The following is a 15,603-nucleotide window of genomic DNA, read 5'->3' as shown; positions in this document are numbered from 1 at the left end:
TGCGGCCAGAGGTAAGCCTTAACAAATGTACCTTGGTCAATTTTGTGGTGAAGGGAAGGAAGATCGAATGCTATGACGTCAACTGCTTCTATTATAAGGTCAGGCAAAGAAGGTAGAATAGAAAAATTAGACTTCGCCAGAAGTCGCCATTAACGGAGAGTTTATAAAAGCGCGCCGTGCTCGCTTGACACTAAGCTTTGAAGAGGAAGCAGGATTTTTACGGCTTTAGGGATAACGGTTGGTTGAGCACCAAGAAGCGGAAAGGTCAGTCGTCCTTCATGGCTCCAAGTGTAGAAATGAAAGTTGCTCTGTGCGCTCTCCAAAGCTGTGCTAATTCCAAACTTCATTCTCTAGGATCGCTAGAATTAATCTTTTCGGTATTTTAAGACGCAGCATGCTAGAAGTCTCATTTGAACATGTCATATTAATGCAGTAGCTTGAAGGTAAGGTATAAAAATTTAGCTGTCAGCTTACTACTCAACATGGCACACTTTTTCTTTCTGACGTCCGCCACCACACGCAAAACTACACCAAAAAAAGGCGTCTCATTTTTCTTATGAAGTCAGCTCTTAAACTCCTGTCAGGCTTCCCCTATAAAGGGCTTCCTGCCGACTCAAAACATTTCAGCCTTTGTTACTAAAGTATTCGCATGATTCACGAGTCAGCTTTACAACCAGACTGGTTTTCCAACTAAAAAGCTTTGTCCACAAAGTTACACGTTCTTTATGGAAATGAACAAAGGCATTGGCGGCCTTCATTTGTTTGAACTTCGGACGCATACCAGTTGCTTCGAAGAGCAAGGCGCTGGACAACTCGTCCTCTGTTTCATTTCCGAGTTAATATTTTGCCTATTGAGAATAAGTGACTAGTATTTGTTAACCATTGTACCATTTAAGTATTTCTATCTGAAAAATCCCGAGGTGGCGCCTGCCCATCGTTTAGGCAGAATCGAGCACGCACTGCCTTTCTTTTCAAGCAAGAGGGTGAGGGTGTGGTCATGGAACGAGACGTTTTCATTTTGTTGTATAGTCAGTTAGCATACATGTTATGAGTTTTTTATCGTTTTTATTTACTGTTTCTGCCTTCTGCGGCTCCTGGTCCGCCAAGGGCGACATTTTCGTGTTGCGGCCCGTATAGCAATATGAGTTTGGGTCCCCTGCTAGAGATAGATGAGTCAATAGTGTTCTTATCTGCTATAAACGTCAACAGGCACGATGCATGTAGTGGCCAAATGAGAAAGATGTACAGAAAACAATTCCAGCTTCAGTGACTGTGGGCCGAGAGGATATATTTTGAGTACTGTATCTTTTTTTATTAAAAAGGAAAAATGCGAGCAAGGATACACGTACCGCGCTCACAAGCGCTGCTCTGAATTTTAGTCGTTATTCTCCTCTAAACCGATGGCACATGCCCACACAGGGGGATCGGCCAAGAATTGGGGTGCAGAGATATTTATTTTTGATATGTATAATTACATTGCCAAAAATAAAATTATTACTAGGGAAAAGAGAAGGAAACTAAAAGATGAAATGCTGAAATATGAAGGGGACATCATAACGCACGCAGGAGGTGAACACTGTGAGATTTGTAGCGACTGATCTAAAAATTGAAAGCATACTAGCAAGACAGACGTTTAGATTCCGTTAAAGAAGCTTTGAATGGCGTTTAAAAACAGACCTGTGGCTGCACCCAAGTACGCTGACAGCAAAAGAATATATTTTACTTCTTGGTCGTGTGCCACGTGTTCGCCTTGACCTCGTCTTCTGTGAGCAGCACACGTGAGGCAGACTGAAGAATCAAGTGGCCCAGAAGAATTTTTTTAGACGTATTTCGAGCGCCAGCTATACATTTGTTGGTATGCAGGCATCATCTTGTTGGTTGCAATCAACATGGCATCTTTTCAGCACCTTTATTGAGATGAGAAGGTTTAGTGCAAACAATAATAGCAAGGCTTTTCTAGTAGCCGTCAGGAGACTGTTTTGGCAACAGCTGTTATATATGCCCTGTAATTATCCACGCCCGCCTTTCTGTTGCACGTTTTTATGCTGTAGGAGTATAGCCAATAGCTCACGTCACCTGTTTTGTGATCGAAAGCTGCCCACCGCTACCTTGGTGGTAGCGACGAAACAGAGTCAACGTTAAAGAGATCAACTAATCCGTATTTATACACTATGTATAGGGCATTATTTACAGCAGCTCGGCACGAGGGCCAAGGGCTACAAGCTAATCACAAATGTAGTAGCACAACGACGGCAGGGAAATTACGACGTGTCCCCTCCTTGCAAATGGCACGGCACTCGACGAACGCTCGTGAAGATCGTCTCCAGAGGCTGCGCGCTCGCCTATATAGCGTTCAAAAGATGTTGGCACTCAGATTGTCCAATCTGGAGGCAGCACGTGATAGCGGCCCAAAAAGTCCACTCAAGGAGCGCGCTGATCACTCGCTTCAAATCTGCCTCGGCGCGAAGGCGATTCACCGTTACAGGACCGGCGCCAGGCTGACTTGCACTTTAGCTTGCTGTAACACGTTCACTACGTTGACCACCGATGCTTCCTGACAATGCGCTGCTTCCCTACGGACCTGCACCGGGGAAGTCTTCTCTGTGGATTGTCTACTGTTTGCGCTCTTCAGTTCCTTAGAAAATCATGAACCGACAGAAATTTTATTGAAAAGGGAAAGTTAGGCGGAGAAGCTTGACGTTCGGTTGAGCGGAATCCGCGTGGCTTTCCTAGCCACAACAACAACAGCAGGCCTGTTCATGCTTGCGACTGGCTGAGGTCGTGTGACCATTTTGGTGGAAAAGAAACGATCGCAAATGGCCGCATCCGTTTAAAAGCAAAGATCGCAAGTCGTTTCAGCACTGCTCGATTTTCCAGCTTTGCGACTGCTGGTCGCAAATAGATAACTGTGACGGAAAACAATTAGCGGTTCATCTGAAATGAACGGAGGTTAGCTTTACTGTATTTGGTGATCAGTCAATATAGGCAAGTCTTCTTCCGAACGAGACCAATTCGGGAAAGCGACCTACTGTTCGCATTTGCAAGTGTGAACCTCGTTCAATCTGAGTGGCTCCCTAGTGGCATACGATATCCGGTCGCACGCCCTTCGCCACTAGCAAGTGTGAATAGACATTAAAACTGTCAGGGCTACCTTTTTGTAACTATTCTACTTCTGATTTCTTCTGCCGCGCTACTTTTACTATTATTGTATTGATTATTTGGGCTTGTTAGATTCTGCATATCCCTATAAATTCAAGTCCCATTTTAAATACATTTTGCAAATTGAAACGGTGCTCTAGTTACCTTTGATTATGTACTTTCGATTTTTTTACAGGCTCATTTCGTTCTCTGATGATTTGGTGCTTATTCTGTCAATTAGAGAGCGAAAAACGTCTCTTTTCGGGCAAAATCCGAATTATATATTTTGTCATTTCAAGCTGGAGAATCGAAGCGCAGCTATAAACCATCTAGGCTGAGTAGCAGTTACTCTACAATTTCTGCACACCCTGCGCAACGTTATTCGCGGTGCTATGGTGTGTAGCGCGCACATTGTGAAGCTTACTTCGTTTTTAATTTCCAAGCATAGGTTCTTCTATGCCCATTTTCTCTTCTGGTGTTCGCGCAAAAAAGGCACAGACGGAGCTCTGCTAAGGCAAGCACACTTAATACATCTCCCCTGTTATCCCTCGAATGCATCATTTAGTCTCCTAGTGACTACATGCTTTTGTTGTTGTCTCAGTTCAGTTCAGTTCAGTCGTTCAGTCGTGTCCGACTCTTCGTGACCCTATGGACCATGTCACGCCACACTTTCCGGTCTCTCACTATCTTCTTAACATCACATAACTTCATCTGCAGTGCCTCGAGGATGCCATCTAACGATCGCGTTCGCTGCCTACCCCTTCTCCGGCAACCCTCAACTTTTCCCAACATCAAATCTTTCTCCAGCGACTCCTCTCTTCTCATCAAATGACCAAAGTAGCTGAGCTTTAACTTTAGAATTTGACCCTCCAATGAGCAGTCAGGGTTTATGGTTGACAATATCGACTGATTTGATCTTCTGGCAGTCCAAGGAACTCTCAAGAGTCTTCGCCAGCACCACAATTCAAACGCGTCAATTCTTCGGCGGTCAGCCTTTTTCACATTCCAACTCTCGCATCCATACATCACAACTGGAAAGACCATAGCACGAGTTATACGGATCTTGGTTGGCAGACTAATGTCTCTGCTTTTTACTAGGCGGTCAAGGCTAACCATTGCTCTCTTTCCCAGAAGCAGGCGTCTCCTAATTTCATGGCTGCAGTCTCCTTCTGAGGTAATCTTGGCGCCCAAGAACAGAAAATCTGTCACAGCTTCCACTTCTTGTCCATTGATGCTCCAGGACTGGATAGGGCAAGACGCCATGATCTTTGTCTTTTTAATGTTCAGTTTAAGCCCAAACTTCTCACTCTCTTCTTGTACACACATCAGAAGTCTCTTGAGTTCCACTTCACTTTCTGCCATTAAAGTGGTATCATCCGCATATCTAAGGTTGTTGATACGTTTTCCAGCAATCTTCACTCCAGCTGAAGACTCGTCCAGACCAGCCTTCCTCATGATGCACTCTGCATATAGGTTAAATAGGCAGGGCGACAGTATGCAGCCTTGCCTCACTCCTTTCTCGATCGGAAACCAATCAGTAAGACCATGCCCAGTTCTGACTGTGGCCTCTTGCCCTTCATACAGGTTCCTGAGGAGACAGATGAGGTGAATTGGAACTCCCATCCCTTGGAGAGCTTGCCACAATCTGCTGTGATCTACGCAGTCAAACGCTTTCGCATAGTCAATAAAGCAGAAGTAGATGGGTTTCTGGAACTCTCTTGCTTTTTCCATGATCCAGCGAAGGTTGGCAATGTGGTCTCTAGTTCCTCTGCCCTTGCGAAACCCAGCTTGCACGTCCGGAAGCTCCCGATCCACATACTGCTGCAGCCTACCTTGGAGGATTTTCAACATCACCTTGCTAGCATGCGAAATAAGCGCGATCGTGCGGTAGTTGGAACAATCTTTGGCACTGCCTTTCTTTGGAGTGGGGATGTAAACTGACCTCCTCCTATCCTGTGGCCACTGCAGGGTTGTCCAAATCTTCTGACATAATGTATGCAGAATGTTAACAGCGTCATGGTTGAGGTTTTGAAGCAGCTCAGCTGGAATGCCATCAATTCCGCTAGCTTTGTTCTTAGCAAGGCTGGCTAAGGCCCATTCAACTTCACTCTTCAGGATGCCCGGCTCGAGATCAGTAATCACAACCGTCTTATGTTGGGTTTGCACATTCGGGGCCTTCTCGTACAGTTCTTCTGTGTATTCCAGCCACCTCTTCTTTATCTCTGAGGCTTCAGTGAGGTCCTTGCCTCGTTTGTCCTTTATCACGCCCAGCTTAGCACAGAAGCTTCCTTTGATATCTTTGATTGTCTTATACAGAGCTGTTGTGTTCCTTAATTGGCTATTGTCCTCAACTGCTTGGCACTGTATGTTCAGGAAGGCATTCTTATCTCTCCTTGCTATTTTCTGAAAATCCGCATTGAGAACCTTGTATCTTTCTCTTTCCCCCATAACTTTTGCCATCCTCCTTTCCTCAGCTATTTGCAAAGCCTCTTTAGATAACCAGTTTGCTTTCTTGCATTTCTTTTGCTTTGGAACTACCTTAGTAGCAACTTCTTGTATTATATCACGAACATCAGTCCACATCTCTTCGGGCTCTCTGTCTTCTAGATCTAATTCTTGAAATCGATTCCTCACTTCCACAGCATATTCTAATGGAATTTGATCCAGATTATACCTGAAAGGCCTTCTAGTTTTCTGCGTTTTCCTCAATCGAAGCTTAATTTTGGCAGCAAGAAGCTGATGATCGGTGCCACAATCGGCCCCAGGCCTTGTTTTTACTGCTTGTATAGCGCTTCTCCATCTCTGCCGGCAAAGAATATAATCGATCTGATTCCTGTACAGACCGTCCGGTGAAGTCCATGTGTACAGGCGCCTCTTGTGCTGTTGAAAATGAGTATTCGCTATCGTCAGGTTGTTTTCTTGACAAAACTCTACTAGCCTCTGCCCAGCTTCATTTGGCTCGCCAAGACCGAACTTGCCTACAATTCCGGATATTTCTTCACTCCCGACCTTAGCATTCCAGTCTCCTATGAGAAAAACGACGTCTGATGATGGGGTGCGGTCTAAAAGGCATTGTAGGTCCGCATAAAATCTCTCAACGTCAGCTTCTTCAGCACTTGTGGTCGGTGCATAGACTTGGATAACTGTTATGTTGAAAGGGTGACCTTGGATCCGAAGTGAAATCATTCGGTCGTTTTTGGGGTTTACCCTAGCACTGCTTTGCCCATTCTTCTGTCTACTATGAGAGCGACTCCATTCCTTCTCTTGGATTCGTGCCCACAATAAAAGACATAATGGTCGCCGGAGTTAAATTCTCCCAGTCCTGTCCACTTGAGCTCGCTGATACCCAAGATATCAATGTTCAATCTGTCCATTTCTCGCTTGACGACATCCAGTTTACCTTGCGTCATAGATCTTACATTCCATGTTGCTATGTAATATATCTCCTTGCAACATCGGACTTTCCGGTCGCTTCCCGACACATCCACAACTCAGCGTCCTTTTGGCTTTAGCCCAGCCGCTTCATTCGTCCTGGAGCTACTAGGAATCGCCCTTTGTTCATCCCCAGTAACATGTGGGACGCCTTCCAACCTGGGGGGCTCATCTTCAGGCGCCATATCATTAATGGTATTGTGACTGGCCATAGGGTTTTCTTGGCAGGAAATACTGGAGTGGGTTGCAATTACCTTCCCCAGTGAATCACATTTTGTCAGAACTCTCTGCCGTGACCTGTCTATCTTGGGTGGCCCTACACAGCACAGCTCACGACTTCATCGAGTTTCGCAAGCCCCTCCGCCACGACGAGGCAGTGATCCATGAAGGGGTCTAGGTAGTTTTGATTCTGGTCGGGGCCCACGCCTCCAAGCACGTTGAAGGCACCTTCGATAAGTGGCCAGAAAAGTAAGCTTTTTCAGTGGTACAAAAATGTGGGGGATTTGGTAAAAATCTGCCGAGAGTTCTAAAAAGGCACTGGTTCAAGAATATTTCTTGGTGAGATTGTTTGAAGCGCATTTATTGACAACACTGAGTCATGCCCTTTTGCTTCTGGCATCTGGGCGGGCATCTAGACGTATCACAGTTGCGGCGGCCGAGGCGGGTGCTGGTTTGATTGTCTTTGACATCTGCCAAAGAACGTGGCTCTGGGGCCTAAGTCAACAACCTCTCCGAGCTTTGCCCAGAGTATAGCGACGACCGCGTTGTCGTGAGGCAGAGGAAAGACACAGTCAATGGAGCTGGCCGGACGGATGGCAATTGTAATTTCGGCGAGAGCCCTAACTCGAATGTCAGAATATTCTTGACAGTCCCATATTATAAAAGTGGCTGTGGTTTAGCTGAGGTAAACCGGGTTGAACTGCGTTAGCAATACCTCCATGGCTTAGGGTACCTCATGATGTAGCTTGAGATTTCAAAGCGGGGCTTTAAATGTGGGCTGGTAGGAGCTGCCAACTTGGGTCTCTTGTTTCACATGGAAGTATTATGTCAGAATCAGCCTGCCAGGACCCTGACATTCACGTTACCCCTATAGGCCACTAAGGCACGTTCATACGGCTTGGTCAAAACCGTATTCGGCTCGTCTTCGGCTCGTCTTCGGCTCAAGGTGCAACGTGGCCCTTCCCGGGACTACGCGATGGACTGAAACGTGGCGCAGTATTGCTAACGCATTAATAAGCAGCAGTTGCTGGACTTCGGCAGTGACGGCACATCCTTTTGTCGGGGTCGTTGTGAAATAATTTTGCCACAAGGACGGCGTTACCGAAGTGTTAGTTGCGAGGCAGCGGAGTGTGTGTGTGTGTGTGTGTTTCCATCTTCAGTTATTTGCTCACTCTGGATTCAACGCCATTTCACTTCGGATACATACATACATACATGCATACTTACATATATATATATATATATATATATATATATATATATATATATATATATATATATATATATATATATATATATATATATATGTCTCGCGGCAATATATATATATATATATATATATATATATATATATATATATATATATATATATATATATATATTGTCACGTAAACGGTGACTAAGGATACCAATGATAGCAGGGGGTAGCCCAGACGCAAGAACACAGCAGCACAGACGCAAACGTGCAAGCGACACTTTGTCGTCCTCTTCAACTTCGTCCTCCTTTCACACCTCAGTCATGCGCCACCTGGCAACGCTAGGTGGCAATATATATTGCCGCGAAACATTCAAAACTGTATTTGTTGTTTTTTAACAGCCGCCGGCATGAAGGCTTATCACTCTGATTCTGGATCGCGTATCAGTTCCGTAATCTTTGTTTGTTAATGCTCGATGTCGCTAGTCACATCTTTATCAGTTTCGTTGTAGCGCAAGATGCACCAAGATCTATCTCGAAGATTCCGGCCACTCGTGTGTCTTTCCACAATGTTCCAGCCTGTGCTGGTAGCTGTTTGCGACGTCATTCAGATTGTTCTGAGCAGCCTTTAAATTGAGCGTTGACGAGTGTGACGGGCATTCTTTGTTCGACGATCGACGAGTACGTTTGTTGCTATCGCTGCCGCCAAGTTGCTTAGTTCTTTTGCGGGCACAAGTCAGCCCAATAAAGAGTTTCTTCAGTGCAATCATCGACCCTTCATTTGTGTCATCGACCTTGTCATCACTACGTGACAATATATATATATATATATATATATATATATATATATATATATATATATATATATATATATATATATATATATATATATATATATATATATATATATATATATATATATATATATATATATATATAGACAGACAGAGAGAGAGAGAGGCATCGGTGATTATAAACGGGTTAAAAAGGGATTATCGTCAAAAGAGGAGCAGCCAGTGCCTTTACGAAGCGATTATAATTTTGCCGTGAAGGGTCTAGATTATGCTATATAATTTTTGCACTAGCTCGTAAATGCTCTTTAATGATGAGCGAAAGGGGCCGAGAAGATTGCGATTCCGTATAACCTTCTCGAAAATATCGTTCAGACGCGGGCTAACACAATCCAGCCGCCCGCATGTCATCGTCTTATAAGCGTGAGCTCCGCTGGCTTGGTTCAGACAGGGATTCCGGGTGCCTTCGCCGGCCGCCACTGGGATACGTGACGTGCTTGTGCGAGAGGCCGTGAAGAACCCGGAGGTTATAGCGAACCCTGCATCTCAAAGCGGAGCTGTGGAGACTCCAGGATGCAGGTCCCGTCTAGAGCGTGAGCTCTTTTATTACATGTTTTGGCGTTCTTGTACTTCAGCTGCATGCGCACAGTGCAGCCTTGTCGCCAAGCAGCTGCTTGGCAGTAGGTTCACTGAGCTGTGAGGTGCTGCTGGAAGCCTGGTGCTGTATTTTCTCTCGCCATTTGCTTGCCATTTTTTTTTTTATTATAAAAAGGTGTTCTCGTGTGATTTATTTCTTTTTGCTGTTTATTGTGCGCTTAGTGGAGCCTTTCTGGTGTGATGCAGACATTCTTTTCATGTCACATAGTTGCTTCTTAGCAGAAATATAAACAGGTTTTGATGGCGGTAGCTGTTGTATGGAAAGAAATAGCAATCTGTGGGGCCCATTTCCGTCATACTGCTACCAAGACGGAAGCATGCTGCGGCCCCGTGTCGTACACGTGTGACGTGGGTAAGGGCCAGGTGGGTCAGTACCACACTTGGTTCTGCTGCATTCGGCTACTCTTGTGCATTCTCGCAATTCAATACCTTAACTTAAGCAACAGCTTTTTTGTCCTCCTTATATGCCATCGTCTTCAGACCAAATACGGGGCATTCTGTTGTAGCTATCACGATATTGCAATAAAATGAAGCTATATCCACCACCAAGACCACCTCTCCAACCTGATTCAAAGTTACGATTTCAACTTCCATTTAGGCCGTATAATGCCAAGCGGCCTTGCAGCATTGGTTACAGGCAGGTTAAGCGTGCACAAAACGCTACCTTGACAAAACTAGAGCTGCAGCTAGGCCGAATTGATTGCAGCACAATTCCTCATAGACAATTCAACATATTATTTGCTGGTTTCTTCACTATTCTAATACAAGCAGAGCACTCGAAACGACCGCCAGATCACTGAACTCCGAGCGGTTTTGTGACGGAACTGTTTTTTGTACCTGGTAGCTTTTAGTGTGCGCAGCTGACACGGTCATCGGTGTGCGTACGCCTATATGTGGGCGTTTGTGGGGTTGGGTGCCATCGCCATTGTGAATGCTGCATGTGCATATATATACACGTGTATGCGTAAGAAATGTGTTCACGTCTGTGCGCTACGCACTCCCATCTACATTAACGACGATATGCCATTTTGCGCGTGTCATCGATCATCATTGTCCTATGCAACTCAAAGTATTACCATATCAACCATCTTCGACATAAACTTTATCTCTGTGGTTTCTTTTCCTTTTCTCCGTGTGGATTAGCAGGTAAAGATCACTTTTCGCGGACCGACCTCCCCGACATTCTTCTTGGTAAATTTGATAATTGCTCTGGCATATTATGCTCACTCTTGTTTCTTATGCCCATCCCCGGTCATTTTTAATTGCATTGCATAGCTCGATGTGGTGCAAGGTATAAAATTATATACTTGTTTCATTGCGGAATATCATAGTCATCATAATCAAAACGGCTAGGCCCACTGAAGGAGATAGACATTTTCAATATTTTTCCAATTAGCCCTATTCTGTTCTTGCTTCTATTGGTTGCAGGAACATTATTAATACGTAGCCATATTAATAGGATCCAACCTACGATGTGGGAGTGGTGACCATACGCACTCGGTTCTATTCTCGTTATTTCAGCTCTCTCCCCGTCATGGGTTGGGCATGCGGTTAATGCTTTCTCTGGACAGCATTTCGCTACCGCTTCGAATAGCTTCCCGCCCGTCATAAACTGTTAGTCTTTTTTAAACTTGCAAACGTTATGTCTTCCTCTATATTATATCACAACTATATCGTCCTCATTTTATTACTTTGATCATTTACCACGATCTGCATTCCTTAGAGAATAAAAACCAGCCAAGGGACGAGGACGAAGGAAGACGATGTACACACGGAAGCGATGTACACACCAGCTTCCGTGTGTACATCGTCTTCCTTCGTCCTCGTCCCTTGGCTGGTTTTTATTCTCTAAGACTATGTACCAACTGACCCAGATTTCAACCCTCCTTCAATGCATTTCTTGTCCGACGGCGATCAGCAGGGCGAGGACACCAGCAGGTCAGAGTACTATGTGACACCGTCAACTCATTTTCCTGCCTCTCCCAACCACCATAAATGGATACTGTGCTAAGAAGACAAATTGTTAGCGCAGTAGTATTCCTCTAGTTATGAGCTAATACCATCAGGCCTAACTTGTTGCTTCGCCCAACTCAATCTTTATCCTTCCCATCTCAGTCGCCAGAATGCCATTCGTAATCTCACGCGGAACAGCAGCTATTCGTCACCTTTCCTGAATCCCCTCACAGACGCGTATTTTGTCATTTCCAACGCAAGGACACGGCTGATGTGCTAGCGGTTTGTACATATATTGTTGTATTCCTACATTATCTTTACCCACATCCAGATCATGCAATGCCCCTGAAATACTTTAGATGTTTCTACACAATGAAAATATTTCTCGCAATCTATGTAGGCTAACTCACTATGTTGTGAGTATCCTTTAGTAACCTCATCGGCGGTGTTAATATGGTCGATCTCCGAGTGCATCTGCTGGAACCACTGGATGGACGAAGTCACAGGTTGCGTTAGTTTCTTTCACCTTAATTTTTTTATTAATAAACTGGAAACAAATAATCGAGGCTGTGTAATGTTTTAAATATTTAGCCTCTCCCTTCATATGAATTACAACATTGTCATTTCGGCATGTTTATGATCATCAAATACGGCTTGAGAGGGCTAGAACGTTTTTCAAGCACATCGTCTATTCTATTCTTGATAATTCTGCATTTGGGCAATCCTGTTCGGCCGCCTTCTGCTTGTTGTTTTTGTTATTTTTTTTGCAGGCTTAATTTCTTCGCAGCCTACAGTTCCAGGCCTTTAACTCATATCAGGTTTATTATCACAAAAGCAGACAGTGGTATTTGCCATCTGGCTTCTTAATTCTCATTTTTAATGCATCCTCTTTTCCAAAACGCAAGTATAGTCTCAAAGGCTACAAAATATTTATTTCTGTTATCAATGTAGCGCTATTATTTCACATTCTACCAACAGCTGGAACATGTGCTCTGAGGTTCATTGGTGCCAATGCATTGTCCACGCTGAGAGTTCAAGGCAAAGCATTGACATCTTGCCATGCGTATTTTTATTGTTCTTCTCGACTACTAACAATACCTGTTGAAATACCCGTTCATTCAGTAATAGCCGAAGTTCTGAACCGCAGTCTATCACATCAGAAGAATAGGCGAAACAATATTCATTTATTAACTGCTAAATATATCTGCGAAAACGCACCTATACTCGTCGGCATGGTAGAATAGTTGAAAACATATCACTTTCGCATTTGTGGCTCTTTGGATACACGCTGGATGAATCCAACTATTTGGAGAGCAACTTTCTTCTTGAATACACGTGGTGATACAAAGCAGACATAACATACTAAAACGGATGAATAAGAGCGGAGTTTTTCTCACTGAACAATACGACACCGTCATTTCATGCATGATTGTTCTTTCAAAAGCGAGCTTGGAACAATTCCACAAAGAACTTTCTCCACTATCGGCTCATTTATTGATTTAGCGATCACTTCAGTTTGTCTTGGGATTCTAACGGCAGAGTTTCGCCGCTGGGCCCAATACCTACCATTATCTCTTGTCTCGCGCGGCTCTTGAGCCAGGCTGCACAAAGCACAGCTTCCAGCTGCAATTACATTTTACGAGTTTTCTTGATGGCCTGAGCATAAAAGGCCAAAAAGCACAAAGACCCTGCCTTACGTATGCGGGCGCATCAGGGCTTCTCCAGAGGCCGCTTTATAGTCGCATTCAGGGGTGAGCGGCCCATTTAACGACAATGCGGGCCGACGGGCCGGACCAGACCTCACTCTCTTCCTCTCCAAAGATGCTGAGGCAAAAGTAATAGCCGCATAGCCGCAGTAACCTCGAGAGTGCTTCTAAGCGTGAAATGCTTTCAGCAATGCTGACAGACTTTAAACGAGCGTCATTCGTAAACAAGTATGGATTTGGGCCTGAATATGGAGTCAAACTTTTGTGAACCATGCTGCAAATTTTAGATTCTAATGATACCCATTTCCTTACTATGGCCATGAGCAAGGTTGGAAGTTGTACGTGGGCAGACAGATCAGGTTTGCTTTCAGGTGCCTAATTTAAGATTACTGGGCCATCGCCAATGCCTCTCGCTCTACATCTTTCAGCTGACTACTAGGCCTCTCGCGCTATGCGTTTTAGTCGTTGCCTGGGTTATCTTTAATTCCTTTGTTCAGCGCTTCCAGCTGCTCGGCAGTGGTAGTACGGTAGCTGCGGCCGTGCGCCAAAAAAGGATGTGTCAAGCAAGCGCTGATCTACGTAGTTGCATGCGATGGTGAGAAGGCAGCCAATACTGTTGAACGCGGCGCTAAAGGTAATGAAAAGTTTGAGGAAGCGATTTTGCGTAGACCAGCGAAAGCAGCTAAAGGCTTTGGGGGCGAGCTAGGTAGCGCTGAAAAGGAGTCCGCGGGCGAGTACATGAAAGCCTCTGGATGTTGCATGAGAATGGAAGCTTTACGGGTGCGACCCGTACTGGCACCATACCACGGGTGGTCGCGTAACTGAAGCCCGTTATTGTAGTGGTCGTAGAAAGCTGCAAGACATGGCAGCCTAAGCCTACAGTGAGAAGAGGTTTGGTCTGGTTTGGTTTGGTTTGGTTTGGTTTGTGGCGTTTAACGTCCCAAAGCGACTCAGGCTATGAGATACACAGTAGTGGAGGTTTCCGGAAATTTCGAGCACCTGGGGTTCTCTAAAATGCACTGACATCGTACAGCACACGGGATCCTGGCTTTGGGCCTCCATCAAAAAGTGGCTGCCGCGGCTTGGATTTGATCCCGCATCCTTGGGCACAGTAGTCGAGCACCCCAACCACTGCACCACACCGGCGGGGATAGCGAGAAGACAGTAAACCGAAATAGAAGAAGGAAGAAGCGAGGAAGCGAGGAAGATCAACATTATATCCAAGGCAAGAGACGAATATAAAGCAAAGAAGGCGATAAAAAATAAAGGAGAGGAAACGAAGCCAGACAAAGCGAAGTAGTTGACACAAGTCAGGACTATAAATTAAAAAAAAAAAGGATGCGAAGAAGAGAAATAAGAAAAGCAGGGGGAGACACAGAGAGACATCACGTCTATAGCCATATATCTGTCAACCAAGCCGTAGCCATATTTTGGTCAGTTCTTTTATTCCTTTTTTTTCTCTCCATGGGAGTTGGATTTCGGATGATTATTAACAATGAAGTGAGACACCAGAACTTTGTGGCCAGATTAAGATGACGTGAGGCTACTTCCCCAAGCACCTCTCTCTGATGAGCGCTTGCCGTAGGCTGTAGCAGTTGCTGTCTGGTACAGTCTGTGCTAAGTAATGGCAGTAACTCGGTCAAGCTGACGTCATGGTATGATCGAACAGCGAAGTTGTTCACACACGCAGGCACAGGGGAGTAGGCCGGGGCTCTTCGGCGGAGCAGTCGACGGCGGTTGGCGTAGTGACGCAGGGACGAGCTCCGAGGGCAAGCGCGGAGTCGGACGAGGCCAGCAGCAGCGGCTGAGCGTCTGAGCGTGGCGAGACCTCGGCGGCGCCTTCAACAGGACAGCCGTGCGTTGGAAACAGGCAGCTTCTGCGGAGACGAATGGCGGCTGGCGGCCGGCAACGACGCCACGCCTGCGGACTGCACGAGATCTGCAGAAGACACGGGTCGTCTCAGTCAATTTTCAATTCATGACCATGTCCTAAAAAATTCTACGGAGGTGGGCTAAAGACAAATTTTACGGAGTAAATACAAGAAAAAAGCTGTATGCTCCCATCTCAGTGACAAATGCAGCAATAAAAATGCCAAAAACGTTGAATGACACGTTGCATGACCTGGGGTCCCGAGGGGCACAGTTAAGAATTTCGGCATTCCTTGTTGATCGGATTGTAGCGCATTAGTAGGTTGCGTCAGCAATCATCGCCTATTTCAAATGAGCAACCGTTGTTCTTTGAAAGTAGTTTTTTTACAAATGTCAATAACTGTCCACGATGTGCCGATAATCTCCGCACCTTTCCATGCGCATAAGGACGGGCTCTGTTTGGCACCCTTTATGGCTTTCAAAGCAGATTTTGCAAAGGGCCATGCGATGAGGACCACGTAGGTGGTTAGTGTGTATTCAGTGTGCGTAACAGACTGTGTGTGGTCATGAAAACAGGTGCAGCACAACACCCACCTAATTTTTGGGCACGGTTGTTTCGGGGAGCTACGCAGACACTGGCTTC

At 45.3% G+C, this 15,603-nt stretch overlaps 1 protein-coding gene across 1 annotated transcript in view; it reads right to left on the bottom strand.

The window, feature by feature from the left end:
- Window positions 1–14,529: 14,529 nt before the first annotated feature.
- Window positions 14,530–15,603, bottom strand: part of LOC146185170 (adhesion G protein-coupled receptor L1-like) — a 60,292-nt gene continuing 59,218 nt past the window's right edge. Inside the window, exon 18 of the mRNA XM_084605487.1 lies at window positions 14,530–15,030. Coding sequence (XP_084461613.1) covers window positions 14,770–15,030 — 261 coding nt within the window. The 3' untranslated portion in view covers window positions 14,530–14,769. The remainder of the gene's footprint in view (window positions 15,031–15,603) is intronic.

Source organism: Amblyomma maculatum, chromosome 6, assembly GCF_055883805.1.
Source record: "Amblyomma maculatum isolate TAMU_Amacu chromosome 6, ASM5588380v1, whole genome shotgun sequence".
NCBI classification, from domain to species: domain Eukaryota; kingdom Metazoa; phylum Arthropoda; class Arachnida; order Ixodida; family Ixodidae; genus Amblyomma; species Amblyomma maculatum.
This window is presented reverse-complemented; position numbering and strand designations above follow the sequence as displayed.